The sequence below is a fragment of the Buteo buteo genome, chromosome 4, assembly GCF_964188355.1.
Source record: "Buteo buteo chromosome 4, bButBut1.hap1.1, whole genome shotgun sequence".
Taxonomy (NCBI): Eukaryota; Metazoa; Chordata; class Aves; order Accipitriformes; family Accipitridae; genus Buteo; species Buteo buteo.
In genome coordinates this window covers 14,915,521-14,941,395 of record NC_134174.1, presented here as the reverse complement: position 1 = coordinate 14,941,395, position 25,875 = coordinate 14,915,521, and the positions used below count along the sequence as shown (strand labels likewise).

Below are 25,875 nucleotides of genomic sequence, written 5' to 3'. Positions count from 1 at the left end.
GCCTATGACTATTGAAGCTGGTTGATATTTCACTTTCTAAGATCCAGTTACTTTGTAAATTTGTAAAATTTTGTAAATACTGTTAAATTTGTAAAATCTTAATCATATGGGATGAAATATCCCATGCTGAGTAATGAAATATTCATACTTTTTAAAGAATGTTGATCATATTAAAAGAATCCTGAGATACTTCTTGGAAATGCCCCTCTAGCACAGTAGTTCTTTGGATCCAGTATGTAGTCAAGACTAAGTAAGCAAAAGTGGCACTGTTCTGTGCCTTAAGGGTAAACAATAGTGTACTGATAACTGTAGCTGCTAATGCATGTTGCCTGTGTAACTGAGCCATCGTTTACCAAACAGTTACTTCCTACAAAACAGGACAGCTTACTTTGCTCTCAAGATTAAGTTCTGGAACTGTACCCCGACAAACCAGTTTGACCAGTGCTTCTTTACTGGCCATTCCACTAACAGAAGTTTATTTCAGAATGCATTGTAACCAGTAAGTTTGTAAAGGAACACTGGTCCTTGCTGAGATGTGGTTAAGGTAATGGCTGTTAATTTCCCAGAAAGGTATTGGTGAGGGTGTTATAGCAATATCGCACTGGAGGATGTGTGAAGAAAGGACATGTGGGGCACTACTGACATAACATGGCATCATCCTACTAGTCAGCTGGTGTCTGATTTTTCTGAAGGCTGTGAAAACATCTTGTATCAAGTAAAAGTACAGGGGAGGTTGTGGAGAAGAAAGAGGCTTTATTCTTCAAGAGAAAATGAGTCAATTGCTTCCTCTTACATTAAGCTTGAGCTTACAGTTTGTCCCTTGTTGTTTTCATTGTGACTATTGTTTGTGTAGTCCAAGCCAAGAGAAAAGGAAACTGGGTAAGCCCTGCATCTGATTTCTAATGGATTCTCATCATTGGTTGGCAATCCCTACTTTTGAGTAGGAGGCTGAGATTTCATAGAAAGAGGCCTTAGTATCAAAGATGTGCCTTTGCAATCCCTATGAAAATCTTCTCAAGTTTGGCCAAATTATGAGACTTTGTAAAACAGCATTATGCACATGTTGCACAGAGACATGTGAGAGTTTAATACTTAAGTCTCAAAATATTCCATGCTCACTTAGGAGATAAATCTCTCAAGCACATGACCAGACTGCATAGCTGCCATTCAGAGAGAAATAGTAGGCATGAGTCCAAACAACTGCTGCATCACTACTGAAGACCTTTCGCTATAATTGCTTGTGTTGTATTTGATTAGGACACTGAGAGCAGTCACTAATCTTTCAGTGATCCTCTCTTCCCTTGCTGACCTTTAATCAGCATGAAGGAAGAAATCAACCAATTTAAATAGAGGGAAAAAAGGCAATAGATTGGAACAAGGGTATAAGGGAGCTTGAGATGAGAAGGGCAAGCTGGGTAAAGAGGTGGGAACCAGTAGGAGAGGGGGCTAATGAAGACATTTAAGATAAGGACCCAGGAAAGTGGAGGAATTTTAACTGAAGCGGTGTTTGGGAGCCTGCTGGAAGTAATAGGGGAAGCTAGAATGAGTCATTCTGGAAATCTGGGTACTTCAACACTAGAAGAAGTATTATCATAAAAATATTGCCACATTCTGTTTTAATCCTATTTCAGATCTGAGTTAAGTCATGCCAGTTCATGCCCTATTTTTGACTACGTACAATACATATCTGGGTTGATGCAGCTATTTCTGGGCATAGGTAAGTCCTTAATTTCATGTCATATTGGTGTTAAACTGGTCTGCTTTGTCCTTATATATTTCTTCTTTTATTAGTACTCCCAATTAACTTGATAAACAAGAATTCTCCACCAATGTTAACTGTGCAACTGGCATACACTATACCATTTTAAACATGAAGAAAATGAGTCAGGTGAGTCATGTAATTTGCTTTAGGAAGAGCACAATGAATCAGTGAATGAGCCAGGAATCTAAATTCGGGTATTTCTGACCTCCTGTTTTTTCTGGAAATCCCAACTCATGGTTCCTGCTATTTTTTCTCATTGCACTATGGACATAACAATCCTACTTTTCTTGTTTAATGTGTGCATTGCTCCTATTAATGTTAACTGTTTATACTCAAGCAGTAATGCACCAACAGTCCTTCTGACTTTAAAAGCAAACCCAACTTATTACTTGCTGTTGCTTAACACTTCCCATTGGTAAGTTTGTTGTCTGTGTGGCTCAAAACCAAGCTGAGAATTGTCCTCTCTGCTTTGTTTACATACTGGGGGGGGAGGGGGGAGGCAGAAGAACGTTGGTAGCCAGAAAATTCTTTAAGTGAACAAGAGAAGGACAGACTCATTGTTTGTATGCGTACACAAGTGTATCATACTTAACAAAATGCAAAATGGGTGTGGGAACTGAAGGAACAAGAGACAACCATGAAAGGCGAAAGGATGTGAAGGGTGGACTTGCATATTAATAAGAACTCTCCTTTAATTGGGAATTTCCTTTCACTACGTTGTTCTTTTTCCTTTTTCCACCACCCATCTTTTTTTTTTTATTCCTCTGCCTTGTGTGTTATTTCTCGTTTCTTCATTCTGTGCAAGAGCAGCATGAAGTTGGCTCATATCCTGATTTCTGAGAAAGTGCAGTTCAGAGAGCATGCTACCACACAGTGGGAAAAGCACTGCTGAAAGGAACTGGTACAGCAATCAGGGCAAAAGCTTCTAACGTTCCTCTGCTGAAGGAATTCTCAGAAAGATGAAAATATCATGTTTACAGGATTGCTGCTACGTAACTTTTTATTCTGTACAAACGTATTCCATTCACATCTGAAAAGTTAATGTCTTCTTGTGTAAGTGGGATATTTCAAAGCCAGGTGAAAAGGAAACAAACCAAACATCTGTGGGGTGTCAGGTGACCGGTCCAAACTATATTATAAACAGGTAAAAATATCATTCCATAAATTGATATTTTCTCCTTCTTCTCCCCTGATGTTTGCACCTAAGATCACCTAAATCTGCTGTTGTCCCTTCTTTCCGCACAGGTCATATCACCTAAATCTCATAGTGCCCTTCCCCAGCGCGAATGAGCTCTATGGTAATCCTTGTAATAAAACAGACACCTGTTCCCATATTATGTTCAAAGAGAGACAGCCAGAAATAGATACATTCTGACCCAGTTCACCGTTCTTTATTTATGTTGTATACTGATTTTACAAATGCCTTCTTTTGCTATTTAGTCTGTCTTCTCTCTTGACTCATCATTTGTGTTTGAAAAAGCAAAGTTACACACAGTAAGACATATATTGAAATAAGGATGGAGAATTTCACTGAAATGAGTGGATTCAAATAAACATAATCCAGGGTAGATCCATTCTTAACAACCACATACCTTCAATTATTTCTGTAATTTTTTGAATTTTCACTTTCTGTTTGTGGTCTCAGGAAGGGAGTTACACTCCCAAGAGTCTGAGAAATAAGGTGGGGTTTTGGTTTTTTTTTTTTTCTGAAATACATCTAGCCTCTACTGACCTTAATTTACTCTCCAGTTAGTTAATTGTACATGTTAATCCTTTATACATACATATAGAGGCTCAGTGATTTTTTTGCAGTTCTGCATAAGCACCCTCTGAGTGGCTCTGAGGGGCATGGCAGGGCGAGGAATAAAACAACAAAAACCAGGAAGCATATATAGTCCCCAAATATGTGTCCATTAGAACTGAAAGAAATTGACTGTGTAGTATACACCCACCTGGTCTTAACATAATTCCTTCTCTGTGCGCTAGCAGATTGTTCCCTTGCCCTGATTATGTTGCTGACATTATGCTTGTGAACAAAATTCCTTCCTGACTCCAGATTTGGTGAATTTATAATCCTGTTGATGTAAACAAAGCTCACTGTACTTAGATAAGACCCAATTGTCCAATCAATTCTACATATAAACCTCCTGTTGAAGTAAATAGAATTGCACACGAGTAGCCGAAAAGATGACTGGGACCCTGATATGGTTTCTGCTCTATAGCCACAGCTATAAGGTAACTTATGCCAGCACTGCCCTTGACAAAGAAAAAAGCAGTCTCACCGTTTTCTCCATCATTAGCTGCTTGTCTCTACAGTTCTCTGTACAGGTAGAAGAATTCATGCAGCAGCACAATTTAACCAATGAAGTTAAAATTAGCCTGGAAACAAAGGGTAAATAAGTAATCTGCTTTTTAACATTCAACTATTATTAATTTTCATGCATCTAAACTTTCTCAGCAGAAAGCCTTCAAAATTTCAGTACAGTGTTCTGTTGCCTGACCTATCACACTGAACTATCACTAAAAGACTAACCACAAGGGACACATGTAACATACCAACATTGCGCATTACCCAAGTAGTAGCTTACACTGGAAATGTTTTTCTCCTGTGTTCTTTTATGATGGAGGATGGGACACAGAAAATGTTTTGATTTAGAAATGCAGCTGCGGTGCTTCATGAGAGCTGTGGTTTAGGAACTTCATGGTCCTATTCTTTTCTGTTCACCAGGCTCTCTAGTCAGGCAAGAAAGTACTATACATTGTGGTATCTCCTCTTTCGAGTTGTCTAGCTTTATCTTTCTGTTCCTGTCCAGCTCCTAGGCTGAACTAACCGTAACTAGGGATTCAATTTTCTGTCTAGTTGAAATCTCCATGATCCAATTACTGAAGACCAGTGATTACTGCTAGTTCCCTTCACTCTCATAATACCTTGACTGCAGCTGCTTTTAGATCTTCATCCTTATGAATTCTGTCTTGCCATTTAGGGAGGCAGTTCTGCCTCAAAATTTAATTACTGTCCCCTGTTATCTTTCAGTTACTATGCTTTTGAACTCCAGTCCCATGCGGAGATGAGGCAGACAAGCCTCACGCTCATACTGGAGTTTTTGATATGACCCAGATCATTTTCTGCACCAGGCATAAGTTATAGACAACACAAAATTTCAGTCATAATGCTGTCAAAAATTGAGCCATGCTACGCACAGCACAAGTAAGAAGAGAGTTTTCAACAGGTCACGGCTAGGCCAAATTTGAATAGAGCCTGGTATCAGAGGCAACAAGATGTCAGGAGGAGAAAAACAATTGCCAAGAGTTGTCCATCACGTCAATCAAAAACTTCGTGTGAATCAGAATTAAGGAAACCTGATTTCCCTGGATTTGTGTCATGAGGTTAATTGGTCCTGGCATCTAACCCCACACAGGTCTTGGGACAAGCTAAAGCTGATCTCGCCCTGGCTGCTGCCAAGGAGGCAGATCGCCACCTCCACCCCCTCCGTGTGCTCCCCTTTTCTTCTCACAGCTCCCAGCACTTCGCGGCAACAGGGCGGATCGCTTCGCTACCCTGACCACAAACCGAGCCGTCTGGGGAGGGAAGTGCTGTTCAGCAAAACTAATTTCCAGTTGGCTCAACGACCCGACAAAGCCCACCTCGGCGGCAGCCCCGTAACACATACGGACCCGTGAAAGCGGCGGCGGCTGGTCAGAGAGCGAAGCTGCCCCCTCTGCCAGCGGTACGGCCTGGCGCTGAGGGGCCGGCGCGGCCCGGGCGCTGAGGGCCCGCTCCCGGCCTCAGGTGCGCTCCCGCCGGGCCCGCGCCGCCACCTGCCGCCGCCCCGCCCCCGCCTTTCCGGCCGGGGCCCCGCCGGCAGGGCCGCGCCTGCGCAGTTGGCGGCGGCGCGGGGCGGGGGTGCCGCTGCTGCCGGCCGGTGCCCGGCGCGCGGTCGCGACTGGCGGGCGGCGGCGGGGCCGGGAGAGCCGGGGAGCGGCGCGGCCGCCCGGGAGCGTGCGGCGCGGGGCGATGAACTCGCGCAAAGGTACCGTACCGTACCGTGCCGAGCCGTACCGTACTGTGCCGGGCGGCGGGGCGGGAGCGGGGGAGGGGGGGGGCTGCGCGGCCGCCGCCGCTGCTCACGCCGGCTCCCGGCTGTTCTCTTCTCCCCGGCAGTGCTGGCCCTGCAGGCCCGCAGGCGGCGGCCCAAGCAGTCCGCGGCGGCCGGCAGGAGGGACAAGCACCCGCCGCCCCACAAAAAGTAAGTACGGGGATCCCCGACCCGCCGGGACGGAGCCTCCTCCCCCCCACCCCGGGACAGCTTCGTTGTCCGTCCTTCCCTCACGCTGTGCCCCCGCCGGCCCGTAACGTCTGTCGGGACAGTCCCGCGGTCCGGCCCCTCTGCCCCCGCGCAGTCCCGGCCCGGCTGCTTGCTTTGACGGGGGAGCTGCTCCCCCGCTCCCGCCGCCGGGACAGACGGCAGCTCCCCCCCCCCGCAGAGCACGTCGTCGTCCCCCCCCCTCCGCCTTCCCCACTCCGCTCCCACCGCGCCGGGGTCGGTCCCTCCCACGGGGGGTGTCCCTAGCCCTGGCCCCGGGCTCAGCCTCCTTCGGGCAGGCCCTCCCCGTGGCGCCCGGGCTGGCCTTCCCCCTCTGTGGAAACCCGCGCCGGGCACTCCGGCCTCGCCCTGGGGATCGCTGCGGCACTCGTCTCTGAGAAATCCCTCTTTGTCGGGGATCTGCACAGGCTTGGTCTTCACAGCCCCCGTGTCCGTTTCGAATCGCCCTCCAGTTCTCTCTCGTCTTCACGGTCTTCCTTCTGTCCTTGTGCTTTCTGTTCGGAGGTTTCTTTCTGGCGGCATTGTCCTATCTGTAGGCAGTCCTTTTCTTGTCCTGCTAACAGCCTGGTACTCTCATCCTGCTCTCTGCCTCCTGCTCGGTAGTGTCAGACTATTTCCCGTTCCCAGATGCGTCTGATTGCCAGCAATGCTGATACCAGTATTTTTTGTTGTTGTTGATGTTTGAATCTCTGTTGATCTTGCAGAAATGGACAGAAGTCGTGGTCTGGTGTTTCCCCTCCTGTCTTCTGCTAACCCTTCACGTTCTTGTCGCTGTCCAGTTCATATTTTCTCATTCTCACAATACCTGTTTTCACTGAACCATGTAGGAACATTCTGCCATCTCTGTAGTGTTCCCACTTTCTCTTTCCTAGGATAACATGGCTTTGGACTCCTCCCTATTTTATTTTTTTCTCCTCGTAGGATTATGTGGTTCTCTCACTAACTTTTACGGTATTTTGTTCAGTGAGACTTTATTGGTGACTCATGTCACCAATAGACTCTTGTCTTTGTTTTTGTTGCTTGGGGATCCAGTCTACCTGCTTTGAGATGGGGAAGCATATGTCCTGATGTTCCTCATCCCCCTCTTCTTCTAGTTGGCCAGTCTTTAGAACTGGAAAGCAGGGTATGGTGGGTGGATGGATGGATATACATGTGATGGGGTAAAGATACTGCTATGTGCTATGGCAAATTATTCAAGAGGCAAGGTCTTTTCCTTTCTGATTTCTATAGAAAGAAATAATATATCCCTGGCCCTGGAGTTTTGGGGTTTTTTTTAGTTACAAATGATGCCGTGAAAAGCCAAAATCAGAACTCAGTAGTCAGGTAGTTTTCCATCAGGCTCAGGCTTCACAATTAATTGGCTTTTTTTCCCCTTTGAGATGCATAAAAATAATGTAGGATGAAATGCTGGTGTATTGGTCATCAGGTTTTAACGGTTAACTTTTGTTCACAACCTGTTCTGGTACTGCTGTTTCCTCCAGCATTGTATGAAAGCTGCATTGTGCTTTCAGTTGTGTGAATTTGGAGTTATTGCAATGGAAACAAATTTTATGTGCAAGGTATGTGGTCTAATTGGGTTTGTTCCCTTGTTTCCAAAATCCTTTTGGAAGTCAGTTTGTAACATTACATGGATTTGTTTTGACACTTTGAAAACAGAAATAGGTTACATTTTATTGTCACTCTAGGTTCAGAATTGTTTTTGTAGCTTTCAGTTAAGTCTGTTAACCACAAAGTTATTAATAAACTTCTGTTCTACTTAGATGATACAGCGTTTAATACACTTCTTAGCAGGGCTGCCTTGGGATGTCTTGCTGAATGAGTTTGTCAAAAGTTTGCTTTCACAGACACTCGGTAAGTGCAGAACTGGTACTCTTCTCATGGTTGCTGAAGAAACTGGCTACTGTTAAGTCAGGGTGCACAGTCAGTAGCTGGCCATTTGCCATACTGAGTCGGCATTTCCAGATGCAATGGTGGAATCTGTTCACTTGCCTCGGGAAACAGTGGTTTTGCTGTGGTAGACAACAGAGCCATCGTTTCTTTTCTATTTATGTTTTCTTTTCTCTTCAAACCACTGTTATGCTATGGAGACCTTCTAGTCTGTTTTATGCTCCTTTATGAAAAGGAAACTCCTTTCAAGTTTTTGGGTCTCCTTGCAAATGGCTAAATAGTTTAGGCCGCCAAAGTAAAACCAGCATTGGACATTATTTCAGAAGACAATCTCAACAAAAGTATCTCTTTTGTCCTGTTCCTAGCCTTGGTTTAAATTAAACTGCTACAGCATGTACTAGTGTATTAGAGTCATATAGTGTCTGTGATGCACATCAAATGTACAGTAGCTGCGAATGAAAATGTTGATTTGAGGAGTGGAAATTCTATACCATAAGTTCCCTGTAGTGAACTTTTTCACTACATGAAAACCATGACTTGGTTTTGAATCCAAAGCTGTTTGGTGGTTTGGTTTTTTTGTTTGTTTGTTTTTTTAAACTGTGGTTCTTAGGAAGACTCTTCTCTGCCGGTTCATAGCTTTATGGAGCAACTTGCATTGTTGCTGGTAACAATGTGCTTCAAAGGAACTGCAGGATTCCTCTTCTAGAATTGGCTAGGAGAGTTATATCGCATTGTAGCTTACTTGCAGGCTTTTGTTTGAAGAGTATTAAGATGATGACACAAGAAGAAATAAAAATTACAGTGCTCTTTAACACTGAATAGCTTTTTGTCTGTTAAGACCTTAATTGCTGTAGGAGTCTGTGAGGTCGGTTCTGTAACTGCTCAGTGTTGACCCTTAGGTCAATGATGAGAACTGGTGGAGGTGAATCCATATTTTTTATGTAATAGGGTGGAAAGATAAGAAAGTAGAAGTTAAGTGGCTCATGTTCTGAAGAGAAGGCACTTTGTCTTGAATCAAGACTATATCTAAAATGGCGTGTAATAGTAAAATCTGCTTGGTGGGGCCTTACTTTGAATTCAGTCATCCAGGCTACTGAAAAAGAATAATATCTCACTATTTTAAGATAACAGTTAGCACTTGATTTTGGTTATAATAGTTGGACCTGCATGCAGTGTGTACAAACTGCTTATGTATTTTTTGAGTTGGGCAAAAGATTAATCAAAATGGTTAATTCAGCTCCTCTGTGAATGATTTCTTCTTAGAATGGAGATCTGCATTTTGAGAGAGGTCTGTGAAATAGCGTTTTCAACAGATGCCCAAGTCTGTGTTCAGAGATGAACACAGAGTCTGTGTTGTAACTTGCTTACAAGATAGACAAGCCTGTTTGCTGTCCTCTACTTAGCGCTAACAGAACCCAGTTATGTAAGAGAGAGCCTCAGGTATGTCTACCTCTTGCATTCAGCAGAATGGTAGGCTGCTTTTTATATTCAGACTAGTACTGGCTTCAACTGAAACAAAGTGGATGATGGTTGGACTTGATCTTGAAGGTCTTTTCCAACCTAAATGATTCTATGATTCTATGAAAATCCTATCTTGACTGTATTTCTAAGTGAATATGACAAAAAACAAGCGAATACCCAATCAGAGATTTGTCATCTTCATCTGAAGTTACAGGATAAGAGTTTTGTTTAACAAAACAAAACTTTGTTTAACATAAGTTGTATGTTAAAACATCCAAATGATGATGTGTGGATGTATGGAGAGAGGATTGTGTGTTGAATACTTCAATACAAATGCATAAATCCAGATATCGAGATTGAGTTTTCAAAATTAAGTTCTCTTGTAGAGTAGGTTTTTTGGTTTTATCTTTAAGCAATACTTTAGAACAGGTGATAGAGACCATGCGGTACTGCTTTATAGTGGTGAAGAGTATGTATGTTAGATAACATGGGAAGTGCCAGCTTTCTGTACTGTGCACTTCCAGATGACTAACTTCTTGAACCCACAGGTATTGTACAGCTATCAAGGTTCTGAATATATGACATTACTATGGAATCTTAAATGTCTGAAAATCATTCACTGCTTTTGTTTGTCACTGTTTTTCTACCACAATGTTTTTCAGCCTCTTTCGGTAACTCTTTGAGGAGAATAAAAATACCCATCTTGCACAGTGTTACAGTGGCTTTCATTAGCTTAATTTATTTTTTTGCTTGCAAAAGTTCTGCAAACCCTTCCCAAGCTTTTTCATTATTTTTTTTGCAAGGGTGAGAGGATGAGGGTAGAAGTGTGTATATGTGAAATGGGCTTTTTTTTGACCACCAGTGATCTGAGGCCACAATAGATGGATATCCTAGAGTGGATATAAATCCTAGGGTGGATATATATCCTAGGGTGGATCAGCTTAGGAAGTCCACTCAGTGTTGTTTCAGGTATTTACTCAAAATGTGATGTTGATGGGAATTGCTACACTTGCCTTCTTTCTTAATAGCCTTTCATCTTATTGCTAAGAATATTTTAGTTGGAGCTTTATCTTCCTGTTCCTGTCAAATTTTAAGATTTCATTAAGCTACCTATACTACAGGGCTGTAACTTCCTATCTTGGTTATTTGCCCACTTAGTGTGTGTAGGCTTCAGGTGCTTAACATTGTGCCTTCTTTAAGAGTACAATATACCGAAAGATTCAACTGAAAGAAAACAAAGTTGATTTTAGTTGTCTTGGTATAATACTAATAATTCTTTTGTAAAGAAGTAAATAATTGCATGTATTGAGATTACAGAAATTTAAAGAAGGTGTTGTGACATGTTTGATCTTGAATGCCTGACTCAGTCCAGTGTTCACCTTTGTAATGTGATAATAAAACACACATCAAAGACTTTTTGAGGGATCCAATGGTATCTAGAGTAAATTTCAGTGTAAAGTAGCACATGTATTACAAAGTGTGTTCATCTTTCTGTTTAGTACCCTGTGTCATGTAGTAAGAAAACATCCTGCAGCTCTAAAAAACTTAATTTCTGAAATGGGAATGGCTCCAGAATTTCTAATATTCTGTAGAGGTCTACTTGCAGATTTGTATAATGAAAGTAGTTATTGTCATGTAAGTGTCAGGACATCTATTATCAAAGAATTATCTGATCATACAAATTTGCCAAGGTTCATGCCTTTTTCATAGAACAAAATCATAGAACAGCTCAGGTTGGAAGTGACCTTGAAAGATCATCTGGTCCAACCTTTTGTGGGAAAGGGAGCCTAGATGAGATTGTGTAGCACCTTGTCCAGCCACGTCTTGAAAACCTCTAGTGTGGGGACTCCACCATGTCCCTGGGGATGTTGTTCTGGTGATTGATTGTTCTCACTGTAAAAAATTACTTTCTTGTATTAAGACGAAACCTTTCCCAGGGCAACTTGTACCCATTGCCCCTTGTCCTTTCTGTGTGGCTCCTTGTGAAAAGAGAGGCTCATCCTCTTTATAGCCACCATTTAAGTACTGGAATACTGTGATGAGGTCCCCCCGAGGGGGTGGTCTCCAGCCCTTTGATCATCTTCATGGGCCTCCTTTGGACCCTCTCCAGTCTGTCCACGTATTTTTTGAATTGTGGGGGCCAGAACTGGACACAGTACTCCAGGTGTGACCTGAGAAGTGCCAAGTAGAGTGGGATGATTACACCTCTACCTCTGCAAGTAATGCCCCTGTGGATGCAGCCCAGGATTTGATTTGCCTTCATTGCTGTGGTGTAGTGCTGACTTGTGTTCAGCTTTGTTGTCCACCAGGATCTTCCAGGTCCCTGTCAGCAAGGCTGGTCCCCAGCCATGCACATCCTCGCCTGTACTGGTCTCCTTGGTTATGTCAGGTTTTGAACAGGCAATGAATAGAGATGCCATCCTGAGACCTTAATTTCATTTGTAATAATTTTATTTTATGAAATAACATTGGGTTTAGTATAATGGTTGTTTTATTAAGGAAAATACCCTGGTTTGGCACAGTTATGTTAAACAAGAGTGCGTTGGTGGGGGAGGGAAAATGACTGTATTTCGTGTTTCAGATCGTAGTGAGAGGAGCTTTTGGGGTGTAATGTTCATGATGACGGGGCCACTTGTTCTGCAGTGCATTTTTATTTTTTTAACTCTTATTTACTGTAACTACAGAGTAGGATAGTAATAAATTTTGTGGACAAGGCTTGGACATGGATTTTGAAATATAAACATCTCTCTCTTCCTTTTGTTCTCAAGAAGATGACAGACTGTAGAAGCTATCAACTTTTTTTTTTAAACTATAATTTGAAGGTGTATATGACAATCTTTACTGGATAAATAGTTTTGATATTTTTCCAGTTTGATAAAGACTGGACCAAATAATATTATTTTTAGTTTTGGACAACTTCATTGAATTTGCATATGTTAACATGAAGGAAAGAATTCCTTTGTTACTTGGCTTCTTGATAGTGTCCTAAATATACTTGGTGACCATTTCAATGATTTAGTGTGTGTGAAAAAAAGATTGGAAGTTATGCACACAATCCTTCTTGATGGCCACAGATTATCTAGACTTAGGGCAAAAGTAAAACCTGGAGAGAAGCCTGTTCTTCTCATGGCTGTGCTAAATACTCAACTTTTTGATTGCTGCCTTACAGCATGAATCTTCTCAGGTAAAATTTGTGATCAGTCTCAAGCATTTTCTGGAGCAGTAGGAGTTGTAGAAGTAAATGTGTCTAGCTAAGCTAGAAATTCCATTAAAGAAATAGAAATGTCGGACAATGAGAACATTATATCGGAACATTGTATCAGATTAAACTCTCTCAATTTCCTCATTTGGAGAATGACTGCTGGTCCTGTTGAGGAACAGACACAAGTCAATTAAAAGTCAATAATTTGAATGTAGGAGACTAAAAGAATCCAGGGCTTCAGTTGCCTTGAGCTATTGTCAATGCTTAGTTTGCAGTTTTCTAAAATGGAAGGGAGAATTCCATAGTTAGAGGTCAATTATATTTTCCTATCCCTGAGGAAAAAGTTTAGTATCTCTATTGTTCTTGTTGCAGCAATAAAGGTCAGAGCTGTCTAGGTACAATATCAGTATCTTAAATTCTGATATTAAAATAAATTATTTACTAATTTTCAAACTGTACTAAAATTATATTGTTCTTATATTCATGGTTCTAACGAAAATTCTCTCTTGGGACATCTCTTTTTTTCTTTGCATTGATCTGTTTCTTCTAGTCTCCCCTCTCACCCCAGTGATTTCTCTGTTTAATAGTTGTCCTTGTCTCCCACTGGCTACCCTCCTGGTGTTGCTCACCTATATGTGATGTTACTCCTTCTTCGTAGACTGAGACATATGTCTGTATAAATCCATTATAGAAGAGGTTCTCAGGTAGTTGCATGGAGTCTGGAGATGGGTATGATGGAAGTGCTGTTTCTGTGACGGGTTTCCTGAAAGGTTGCTGTGAGGGGAGCAAACGCATGACTGAGCTGTATTTTCAGGAGAGAAGGTACAGTCAGTAGAGCAGAGTGACTCCTCCCTCTTCCAGAGAGCTTAGGAACGAAACAACTCCGAATTCCTTTCCAGGACCTTCAGAAGGTTGGGCTTTGGTTGGGGCTGGTTCTGCTGAGCAGTGGGCAGTTACGCGGGCCGGGCCCGCTCTGTTGTGCTATGTGGGACTGTCTGCAGAAGTGCGTTAAGGCAGCAGGTTTTATTCCTTTCTCCTGCCAGAGTCTGAGTACCCAGTGGTCACTTATCACCTTTGGTGAGGGGCAGTTGGGCGGTTTGAGATCATGTATGCTGTAGAAACAAAACAGTAAAATAATGAATCCTAGAAAGAAATAAGGCATAAGTTATTAAAATCCAAGTAGAAATTAAAAGAATGTCAGTTAAGTGCAGCTAAGGCTGTAGTTAAGTAAGGTACATAGCAAGATAACTTTATTTAAACCAGATCTTTTAAATGGCTATTTTAATGTTTGAAAGCTAATTAAAAATATTTTAAAAGAAATTGTGCTTCTATATAAATCATGGTTTATATTCGTGCTCACATTACATGGTTCCCATCTTACCATCTCAAAAAAGATGATGTAGAACTAGAAATTTCTCAAAGAAGGAGGTAGTAAAGGTGATTGAGGATATTGGACAGCTTCATTTATGAGTAGTGCTTTTCAGATATGTAAAGGTGGTTAAGGAGCATTTTGGCATGCCTGAAAAATCATTACTGGTATTGAAAGGGAAGAACGAATAACAACCTTTTTTCATTACAAAACAATGGTTGAAAAGAGTGACTTTAATGCAAAAGAGGATACTTTTTTTTTGTACAGTACAAACAGCAGAATGTGGCTTTGCAATATGTTGTAGAGACCAAATTATAGATGAGTTTAAGAAGGCTAAGACTGGACACTAGAACCATCAGTAGTTTTTAAGTATACTACTGCCAGTGCAATTTGACTTTCCAAGCCAGTGTTTGCTGAAGCCCTGTCACGTAAGTTTGTCCTAATATAGAGTGATCCACTTGTATACTCATCTTTAAACATGTGTTTCTGGCACCTAGTGGTATAATACTGGCCTAGGTATGTATTTGATCTAAATTAGTGTGGCAGCTCTTACATTTTTAAGGCCACCTCAGTAGATCACTTGCAACATCTGATAGTATGCGTAAGCCTGACAGTATCTATGAGGCTAGATCCGAATGGGGCTTGAGTGATGTAACATGTGGCACTCCTATACCTGGCTCAGGAAGGAGCTGTGAAACTCTACAGTGAATCAGCAGAGGTGTGTGTTTGAGAAGAGCTTTCATAAACCCAAGAACAGTAAGGTAATGACGAAGGGGTGGGGAGGCATGCCAAGAGTGCAAAATACTGAAGGAATGGGCATGCCTGAAATGCTACTTTTCCTGTAGACTTTGATGCCATCTGCAGGTCTGAGTTTGATGCCAAAATGAGCCTGGGATTTAAAGTCGTGAATCTAAGAATTTGGGTCATTTTCTCTGTTGCTGTGAACAACTAGCTTTGTTTTAAAGTTTCAGTTCTTGTGCTTATGTAGTAGCTCAATAATTCACTCACCCGTGAAATAAGAGTTAGATGCCTGAGGAATTTCAAGCTTATTATTTCAACCTGCCATGTATAAGTGTCAATCACAGGATTATAGGCCGTGCTGGGCTTTGGTGTGTAAGGGACAGCCAGTAGCCTTGCATCTCTTCTGCAGAATAATCAAGAGCAACAGACTGATGGTGCTGGAAGACAGGTGATCGAAAGGGAAGCGCTGCTATCAAGTTTCTCTAATACACAGGTATCAGTATGCTGGTTGACTGTGGCCAAGTAACTCTGAGTTACAAAGCAAACACGTGGTGATTTGGTCAGAATGAGGCTGTTTGGGTTACTAAATTATTTTTCTTTTTAGCATAGCAGTCACAATTCAGCATTTTTATGAAAGAGGGAGCCCTGAGGAGATCAAAGGCTTAAACTTTCTTTCAAGTTCCCTTTCCTGGTGTCACAAAGCACAGTATGACAGATCCTTGTTGCCAGAATCTGTTCCCAGGTGAATGTTTTAAAGTTTTAGCAGTGTCAGGGAAACTTGGAAAAGACCAGGAGCTTCATGATACTGTTATGAGTTCTAGCTCAAAAGAATAGGAATCATCTTTACAGATAATAGTATCTGAAAAACAAATTTTACTTTTGTTTTCTTTTTTTTTTTTTTGGTAGTCTGTTGCTTGGGGTGACCTGTTTTGTATATTAGTAACACAGTGTTCCAGCACATGTTGGTGTCCAAGTCCATGATACTGGTCCTAGACATTTAATCAAATTCTACTCAAATGCTATTAGAGCATTGCCTCTATTTTTTTAATGTCAAGTTGAGATTTTCATTTTTTTTGTTTGTTTCCCAGAAATGTTTGCTATACAGCAACTTTTAAGTCTTGGACTGTGTCAACAATGTTGAGAAGATGACCCACAGCAATTTTTGTAGTTGCTTCCAGCACTATGCATTTTACAGAGTCGCTCTTTAATCAGGGAGGGACAAGCAGTCCTAGGAACTGGGAGCTTTGTGATGAGCTCTGTATTGTTGTTGTGGGCAGACATAATCTGGGCATGCCTGCCAGTCAAGGCTCTTGGAGAAGCTGGATGTGAAAACACAATGTGTGAATCTCAAGTTGATTTAAAACGTGAGACAGAGCTATAAAGAGCTAGGCTGAGGCTACCACTGTATTTTAGATCACCAGATACATGTTAGGTAACTACTTTGATCTTTAGTATGGACCAGTTACTTTTAAGTATTGCATTCTTACTGCTAATCCAAGTTGTTTAGTAAATCCAGCATCTAGAAACTAGGTTAAAACTATTTATTCAATAGACAATACCTATTTTTCCCCAGTTGTCTAAAACAAGTATTGTTGAGAATTGATTAGTTAATCTAAAAATGTTGCAACAAAGCTGGCAAACTTTCTGCATATTCTATAGGAAACATGGTGCAGAAAATCAACTTATTTCTCCTGTTCTTATTATTGAGAAATAGTATAACTGTATTCTCTAATGTTTACTTCTGAAGCCAGAAAAATCAGTTTTGCGTAATGAGAATATTTGTCTTGGGAATAAAGATGTTACTCTTTTAAAGTGATCATTTGGATCTAATTTTGTGTTTCCAAAATGACTTTCACTAGCTTGTGTCTCACAGGGGGCCATATCTTGCCCTGATTGTAGCATTATGAAAGCCTAACATACAGTGTAAGTAGACCAGACTCCTTTCTCCTCCACTTGTACCTTCTCTGTGATAGCTACTGGTTTTAACCCCTGCTCTGTGCTTTGCCAGGCTGGTGAAAACAGTAGTTTTAATAGCTGCAACTAAAAGGAATGTTAAAATAAACCACAACTGAATATGTATATTGAAGCAAAAACACTTACAGATTTATTCTGAGACTTCCGCTGTTTTCATTACAGTTTTTCCCATACATCAGTGCCTGATGTCCAGAATTCATACTATAGATTACTGATAATTATCTGAGAACATAATTTGGATAGTAGAATTGGGAAAGATCAATGGATTAAATTTATTTGGGGGATAATATTTCATTCAACCAAATGCTTTGTTTTAATTTTCAGTTGTTATTTGAAATAAACACCCCTTTATGGAAAGCTTTCTCTGTCTCAGGAGGATTCATGGGAGAGAATGTGAGAATCTAAGACTAATCAGATCAATGGTAAGTCTAGTTTTAACACACACATTGCTGACGATTATGGCTAAATGTGACAAGCTGTAAACTCAGTATGGTTTGAAACTACTAGGTGAATTTGATAAAGAAATTTTGGTTGGTAATTTGATCCTTCATTCATTCTGGTAAATTAGATGTTCTCTTTCCCTGCTAGTCTGTTGGAAGGTTTAACCAGCAGTTGCACATCTGGCTTGTGGGCTTTGCTGCTTCTCTTTTGCTACTCTTTCAATGTGACAATCCTCAGATGTTGCTGACTTATTTTTGAGAAAATGCATATCCTATACTTGATATTTTGTAGTTGATTGGTTGTCATGGTTTAACCCCAGCTAGCAACTAAGCACCACGCAGCCGCTCACTCACCTCCCTCACAGTGGGATGGGGGTGAGAATCAGAAGGGTAAAAGTGAGAAAAACTCATGGGCTGAGATAGTTTAATAGGTAAAGCAAAACAAGGAATTCATTTGCTGCTTCCCGTCGGCAGGCAGGTGTTCAGCCATCTCCAGGAAAGCAGAGCTCCATCACACCTAATGGTGACTTGGGAAGACAAACGCCATCACTCCGAACATCCCCCCTTCCTCCTCCTTTCCCCAGCTTTATATACTGAGCATGACGTCCTATGGTCTGGAATACCCCTCTGGTCAGTCAGGGTCAGCTGTCCCGGCTGTGTCCCCTCCCAACTCCTTGTGCCCCCCCAGCCTCCTCCCTGGTGGGATGGGGTGAGGAGCAGAAAAGCCCTTGGCTTTGGGTAAGCCCTGCTCAGCGGTAACGAAAACATCCCTGTGTTATCAACACTGTCTTCAGCACAAATCCGAAATATAGTCCCATACTAGCTACTGTGAAGAAAATTAACTCTATCCTAGCCAAAACCAGTGCATTGGTATAGGTAATAAATAATAAATAATGGTTATGTAGGTGTATGTAGATAAAGTACCACCTTTACATAAGAAACTTAATTTGTGAGTCTTTAAATACCATTTAAACTCAGTACATAAAGTTTCTTGAACACTCTACAAAGGTAATAGTCTAATAGCAGGGATGAAGTGTGTAATGTCTTTCAGGAGAAGCCGAAAACAACAAAGTAGAAAAATTGGTCCCCTCTCACTTCTTTGCCTAGTAATACCACCTTTCTTCATGGATTTGCTTCTTGTGGTGTTCTTATGAAAGCATGACAATGTTATAAGCAAGTGAAATAAAAAGGAGCAAGCTGCCTTGTTTCTGTTTTAAGATGATATGGTTTCCTTCAAGCTGAATTACCATAGATAATGTGAAATTAAAAGCATCTTCACCCCATTTCCCAGAATAGAATTTAATTTTTGCTTTTATCAGCAGCAATGGAAAGCAGCAAAGCCCAGATTTGCTGCCAATAAATGTATACCTAGAATATCAGAATGAAAAGTGAGTGTGTGTATAATGACATTTCCTTATCTAAGGAGATATACATTAATATGGTGGGGGGTATTTGGAGGAAGGAAATAGAAGACAGGGCAGAGGCTGAGTAAGGGGACCATTACTTTAGCAGAAAAGTGAAAGTCTGATTTACAATGTAGGATTTCACTGATGGGGAAAAAAATGTGTATGCTCTCCAGTTGGTGTGAGCAAACACCGAAAGTGCTCAAATAAGCCTGTGAAAGTTGGAAACTGGGACTTTCTTAGTGAGGTGAAGCAAGCATGTCTCTATGTATGTGTATGTATATATAAATAAAATTGCTTGCTATTTCCCTTCCTAGTAACACATTGTTTGTCTTATTTAGAGGATGATAAATTAACTTCATTCTGAACTCACTGTTTTCTTTACGGAGGCTGGGAGGGAGGGAATCCAGTGACTATTCTGGCTGTATGCTTTGTCAGCCTGAAGTTCTTCACTGCTTATCTCCCATGTTTGCAGCATGATCCTCACCCATCAGCTGCTGAGGTATTGTACTAATGCCACTTGGATCTGTGTGTTTCTCCTCAGGCTAAATAGCTACTAATGGATCCACCTGTACCTGCTCTCCTTCCAGATCTTAGAGTCTCTTCTCACTGCTTTGTTGCATCCAGGTTTCAGATAGGTTGCTCGAATTTGTTATGCTCAAAATTTTATCAGCAAAAGGAATGATCACTGTTTGCAGAGTCAAGAATTTGCAGTTAGTCTAGTGAAAGTCCTAATGGTCCAATTGAAGAATTATTGATAGTTGAGTTACGGTGATACTAGTATTTGTTTCAAATTGCATACAGTCAAAATGATAAATGCACAGACTTTGTAGTATCTGCTCTTTGTTGGAAGGGTAGGCATAGCATCAAAGGTGGATGGATTCATTTGGGAGGAGGGAGGGATATGGCCAGTCACCACCCTCTTGAACCCCCACTGGGAGGTCTATGAGCTTGATGTTGGTAGCTTCTTCCTCCTCATTGTGAAATCCACTTGGGTCACTCTTAAATGTTTCTACAAGTTGTTCTTTCTGTGCTGCCTTGTAAATTCATGTTATGATCCGTGTCAGTCCATCCAGATTTAATATATAATGGTGTATTTTAAACATGTTTGATACTTGTTCTTCATTCCCTTTTTGAGTGGCTTTGGCCAGCTCCCAGGTTGCAGTCCTGCGGCCAGCAACTAACCATTGGTGAGGTGTTTGTAGCCCTGGGCCTCTGTATCATCCTGTGACTTTCTAGTCCTCTACAGTTGTTCCGTGTCTTTACCCCCTTATGCTCCTTTTTATTCCAGCATATTAAATAGTTCACTTTAGACAGAATAATTATTATTGCTATGTTAGTTCCAGATATATGTTTAACAATAGGTGCTACACTTCACAACTTTGCAAAGCTAAGTGATAGCTAAAACAAAGTAGGTAATAGTTGTTTCATCAGTAGTCTGTTGCTGTTCAATGCTAAAACAAATCTCCAGACAGGCCAAGGCACGTTCAGATAGAGCCTGGTAAGTCCCAAGGCTTATCACAAACCCTGTGGACCATTACAAACAATGGCAGCGCCATATTTATGGGCTACATGGTCTTGCTTTGCATGGTCTGTGGTGAGGAGCAATCGCTGCTCTTTGTTCAGGCAACCTGGATGCAAATATGCTGAATTTGTAAAATTGCTGCTACGCTCTGAACCTTGCTGCTGCTGCTCAGGTGATTTCAAAGCTTGCAAGAGGCAGCTAGGAAGTGTCAAGGCATAAATTTAGTGCTGATCTGGTGATGCCTAAGTGAAGTGGCATTCTGGACTGTTTTCCAGGAAAATAGATTACCTTGGAATTCAAAAGATGGTATTTAGATCAGCACATCTGAGGGAATATTTGCAAGTAGCTCTCCTACTATAAGCAGAAACTGTATCAGAGAAAGGGGCTCTTTCTGTATGTTTGAAAAAAATTAAGGGGATTAGCTTTGAGTTAAAATTCAAATACAATCTGCTTTGTTTTTACAGAAAGTCTATATGGCCTTTAACTATTTTATTAACATTTTAAAATTATGTCCTTGCTGGAAACTGCAGTAGTAGACAGTGGGGCAATCCTGGCTAGTGGGAAAATTCTCAGTTGCAAATTGGCTTTGAAAAGACCTCTGAAGTTTGAATCTTGTTAAAGTAGTATTTTAAATACTGGTGGTTTGCAGAGTAGCTTTTGGTTTTGTTTACATTTAACATGTAGTTATTCAACACGTCATTAGAAAACTGTTAATTCTTCTCTCAGAAGAATCTTTGTACCTGCCATCATGAAAGAAGCTCTAGGGGCTTTTACATGTAAGTGGACAAAGCTATGTACCATTGTGTGTTGAACAGACATTTTAGCTAAATAGTTGAAAGGGCCTGAATGCATTTTCAAGGTAAGATCTTCCTTCATTATACAAATAGTGTCTGTGTTCTAAAGTAGATTAAAAATGTGCCAGGAAATAATGGAGAGATCTCTTGAGTGTTTTAGAGAATGAAGTTATAAGCAAAAGACCTTCTGGTCTATACATCTCTTCAAGGTTGAGAAAAAATAATTGGTTTTTTCTGACTATGAAATGTGTAAAAAAAAAAAAAAAAAAAAAAAAAAAAAAAGATGCAGGAATAACCAATCTCTGTTACATATATGTGTGTGTAAATATATGTATATTTGAGATGTGCTATAATGATACCAATTAGGTAAAGGTTAAAGCAGGTAATACAGATAAAGGAAAGTGAATGTAAAGTGGCTAATTCAGTGCTGCTACATATTTCAGTGTGCTGCATAAGTTAGAGAAACTGTATTAAAAATTTTGGTTCCATGTGCATTTATATTGAACATCAGCTGTATCTCACCACCACAATAGCCTTGGCTCTCTTTTGCGTGTGCTGTGGATACTCCTCTCTGGTCTCCACCACAAGTCCCAAACGTGTTCACTTCTCTTCCCATGCCCAACAAGCAGAGTCTCAGTGCCTTTGTTCTCTCCCACTCTTCAGTGGGCCCTCTTCAGTAGACATAGCCGTTCCTTGCCTCTTAAGCCTACCTAGTGCTGTACTGAACCTCTCTTGCTGTGATCGATGGCCACCTGCATGAGGATCTGAGCTTCTCCTGTAGCTACTCCCCATCTTTGTGTGATGGGCTAGCTGGGCAAGAAGTGTAGTGCTTGTGGTGACTGGTGTGGAGTTCAGTCTGGACTGGTTGATCAGCTAGCAACAGACCATCAACAGCTAGACAAGCCAGGTGGAAAATGCGAGAGGTTGAATACCCTGACTTTCCCTCTGTGAGGTACTAATAGGGTTGGTTTTTTTTTTTCTTCACAGCTGCCACAAAACTTGTAGAAACTTAATAGCTCAGAGGTCTCCATCCACTTTTTCAAATGTTAGAACTAGCAAATATGATAAAAAAAAAAAGTTGGATAGACACAAGAAAATGACATAAGGTCTGTTTTTCAAGCAGCAAGGTAAAAAGAAAGATGTGAGTTATATTTGTTTTCTAGAAGAAAAATAGATTTAAAAGCAAATTACTGGTTGAAAATAATTGTGTTTTTTCAAATTTGATCAGTTTTTTGCATGCATGTTTTATTTCCAAGAATACTAAAACCACTACCGCTGAACTGTTTGGAAACAATATTGCCAACTGTTTGAAAATATTGTTTTTTCATTAACATGTAATTGATATTTTTTTTGTCTATTAGAAATAGGGACATAGAAGCAGAAAGGATTAAAGTGACATACACTCTTGTCAATCAGCTGTTACTAGTGCTGCATAATAAGCATCTGGGTTTCTACAAGATACTGAAGATGGCTGTAATGTGAACAAAGAACAGGACTATCTGTAACTGTAGGACTCTCTTGTGTGTATGTTGGTTTGGATCAGAATGAAATAGCAATGGAAAAGCTGTATAAATACTAAGAACTTCTTGTCTAGTTTTTCTCCTCTTCTACAACTAAGCTGAACTTGTTAGGAGAAATGTTTTGAAAGTTGTTTTCTATTATATTAGGTAAACTAGGACTTGTTCTGCATTTTATTTCCTGTATTTAGGGTACTTAGATCATCTTGCCATTAAGCATGTAACAGCAAACCTACAGTAAACCAAAGACCAGACAGATGGGAAATGTGTTCCTCTTTATTTTGTATTCAAGAAAGTGAAAGAAATAAGCTTTAAAAATAGATTTTTAGTAATGGTACTCTTTCTCTGAAATTATGTGTTTGGAGAATTATTCAATATTGGGTTATTACATAACGTAAACCAAATTTTTTGATGATACTGTTTTATTCTGCCATAGAAATAGTTTTTATTTTGAAGAGAATGTACTACCTTAGGCTTAATTCTCTAAGTGGTCCTTGGCCATTTCCTTTGTTTTGGGTGGAGAGCAGTATTAGATTTTTCTATATTGGTGAAAAATATAGTGATGGGTTTTCTCAAACTTACTGTAGATTTTGATGTTCTCATGCTGGCTTTTACAATTATTTAATATTGTTGAAACAAACCACTAGGTGGCAATATCAATTAAAAAGATTTCAAGAAGTGCAATTAAAGTTGTCATCTAAAATGGGACACTAAACAGTAGGTTTGATTAAAGTGAAAACATAAACTTTCTGTATGTAAAATTGTTCTGATCTAGAGAGGAGGTGTTCTGCAAAAGCACTTGGTGTGGGTGAGTGGTGACTGAGGACAGCTAGGTGTATTTGCTTGGATAGAGAGGAAACATTTTCACTTTCATGTGTAATATATATTGCAAACATTTAAAAAGGTGAATTATTGTCATACTACTTCATGATGAAACTTGTTTTAGCCTGCCAGTTAGAAAGAATTAATTGGGGTTGTATCAGTCAGTGCTACTTGAGAAACAAATTCTCATTGGTGTGAATATAAAACATTTTAAACTAGTTAATGTAAAATCAGTATGAATTTACTTATGGCTGTGGATGAATTTTTGAAACATCGAATGTGTCTGTTACAAACAGACATTTGTTAATGGGTGTGCTAATTATACCTTCTTCGGTGTAGGTGCTGCTGCACAGCACACAGGCTGGATTTGTACGTGAGGTAGAAGACTGAAGAGGCTTGTCATTAAATAATGTGAATTGTAAATAATTGTTGCATGTTCCCTTGTGAACGCAGTCTGCTTCCTGCACAGCTTAGCATCTGCAGAAACCATATCCTTATGTCACAGGGCTTGTCTTATCCAGAGGTATCTTGTCCTTTTATTTAGATATGTACATCCTTTTTCTTTTTCAGCACATTTATTGAAGATGCTGTTGCTAATGTTCCCGCTTAGGAACTGTTTAAGTTTATATCACAATCCTGTTTGGGTTTTTACTTTGGGGATACATATAATGAAATTACTGGCATGCAGTAACAGTGGCATTCTACTTGAGTGTGGTTTTACTGGAGCTCCTGTCTGCCTGCTCCACCACTCCACATGCATTTTTGAAACATCTATGTAGTATGCTGTTCTCTTGTTAGATTTAATTGGAGTATGATAGCCTATCCCTCTTCCTGGGAGCTTTAGTTCTTTGCGGTTTATTCCCAGTGCTTTGTGCTGTCACAAATGGGTAAGTCGCTAACCCTGCTATGGTTCTTGGGTATTTTTGAGAAGGTAGTGCTTTCTCTTGCTTTAACTTTTGGTCTTTGTTTTGTCAGGTTTTATAATCATTTTATCAGGCAATGGCTAGAGGACCTAATTTATCTTGGAGTGATTTATATTTTGCCTTTCTCTGTTCTTTTTGTCTGCTGTGTATTAGGGTGTTGCAGTGACTTTGCTTCTCAGTCCTTATGTCATGCAATTTCTCCTAAACTATTTCTGGTGTGGATGACACAGCAGAAGCATTCCCTTGAAGTATTATTTTTCAAGTGGAGTTGAAAATGCTTGATGTGATGGTCTTTGTACCCAGTTGACTCTGTCATAGACGAGACTGGACTACTTGTTAGAGAGGTTGTAAGTGGTCCTTAAAATAAGTGGTAAAGTTCCTGTAAGTTGCTGTGTCTTCGTATGTGAGGTCTAGGCAAATAAGGATCGTGCTTGTTTTGGGTTTGGTTTTTTTTGTTTGTTTTTTTACAGGTTTGATTTAACTTCAACTCCTTCTCCATGTTTTTTTTAAAGATAAGTACATCATACATGGTGGTATTGTCACTGTAACTTGATTCTGTGCATGCACTTCCTTTGTAAGTGTAGATAGTTTAATCTTGCCATATTACAGTAGACATTTAAACACTACTGGGACAAAAGGAAAAAATTTCCAAAACTTTATTCTATGGTGAGACCTATGTCTGTAGAGTCTACTGCTATCAAGATTTTTATGAAGTTAAATAATTCATAGTTTATGTACTATAGCATCAGAGGATGTGTAGAAAGTGCTTCAAAAGTATGGGCTATCTTAGGCATAAGGAGCAATAGAGCCACATCAATACTGTATCTGGGATAATTGAGCAGGGAATGTAAACACTAAAATTCACTTAGGAGGGGGACATGAGGTGAAATGAGTTGGGAAATGCTGTTAAAGGTTTTTAGACTCTGACCCAGAGTCCAATGCTGACTTTCTTGCTATGTTTTTCTTCTTACTGGTATTCACTGTTGCATGTTCCTGGAGGTGAGGTATCCTGCTCATGTTTGAGGTGGTCTATGTTAGTGCAAGGCAGAAACTTGCCTGTGTTATATATTAAGATATATTTTCTGTCATCGTGTCAATTTTGAATCCTGGTGGTATTTCTTCTTCTATTATAAAGAAACACCTGTAATTCTCTTAGCCATCCTTTTTCTCAGGGTGTATTGTAGCCAGAAGTAATACTGTGTCATTTCTGCTTAACAGCTTTTCTTCCAGGTGTGGCATGTACTTTGAACAGTGGGTGTCCATGCCCTCATGGCATTCTAGTTCTGAATGCTTTGCTTTCTGTGATAGCATGGTGTCTGTGTTACCGCAGGCTTACTGTGTCTGAGCCTTTCCAAATATTTCTCCTTTAACACTTTCCTGTAATTTCCACCTTGCTGTTGCTCCCTTGCCTCTTCAGGCAGCTTCTGGTTCTATGGGGACCAGGACAGACATGACACAAACTGAACATTCCTTGTGATTCAGTGTCTATTGTACTTTGCTTGTTCTGACTTTTTTCTAATGTTTGAATGGTCCTTCATTAGAAATTTTTTTTTTTCTTCAGAGGGATCCCATTAAGAATGAGTCCTGAATGCCATTGTTCCTGTAAAAGCTGGGTCTTCTGTTACTGAATTCAGTTGGGTTAGTCACTAAGCAGGTCCCTGTCACATTCATGTCTGGGAGAGCATTTTTTTCTCTGGAGACAAGAATCCTTGAATAGGTTAAAAAAACCC

General features: G+C 40.4%; 2 protein-coding genes across 6 annotated transcripts in view; one reads left to right on the top strand and one right to left on the bottom strand.

Annotated features, from left to right (window-relative positions):
- PUS7 (pseudouridine synthase 7) overlaps positions 1 to 4,135 on the bottom strand; it is a 46,420-nt gene extending 42,285 nt beyond the window's left edge. The window contains exon 1 of the mRNA XM_075024824.1: positions 4,045 to 4,135. The gene's annotated coding sequence lies outside the window, so the exon portion shown is untranslated. The remainder of the gene's footprint in view (positions 1 to 4,044) is intronic.
- Positions 4,136 to 5,667: 1,532 nt separating this feature from the next.
- SRPK2 (SRSF protein kinase 2) overlaps positions 5,668 to 25,875 on the top strand; it is a 149,238-nt gene continuing 129,030 nt past the window's right edge. For 4 of the 5 annotated variants that reach the window (XM_075024820.1, XM_075024819.1, XM_075024815.1 and 1 more), the window contains exons 1-2: positions 5,668 to 5,793; positions 5,925 to 6,009. In XM_075024820.1, the coding sequence (XP_074880921.1) occupies positions 5,778 to 5,793; positions 5,925 to 6,009 (101 nt within the window). In that variant the 5' untranslated portion in view covers positions 5,668 to 5,777. The remainder of the gene's footprint in view (positions 5,794 to 5,924; positions 6,010 to 25,875) is intronic. The other variant, XM_075024816.1, reaches the window with a different exon arrangement.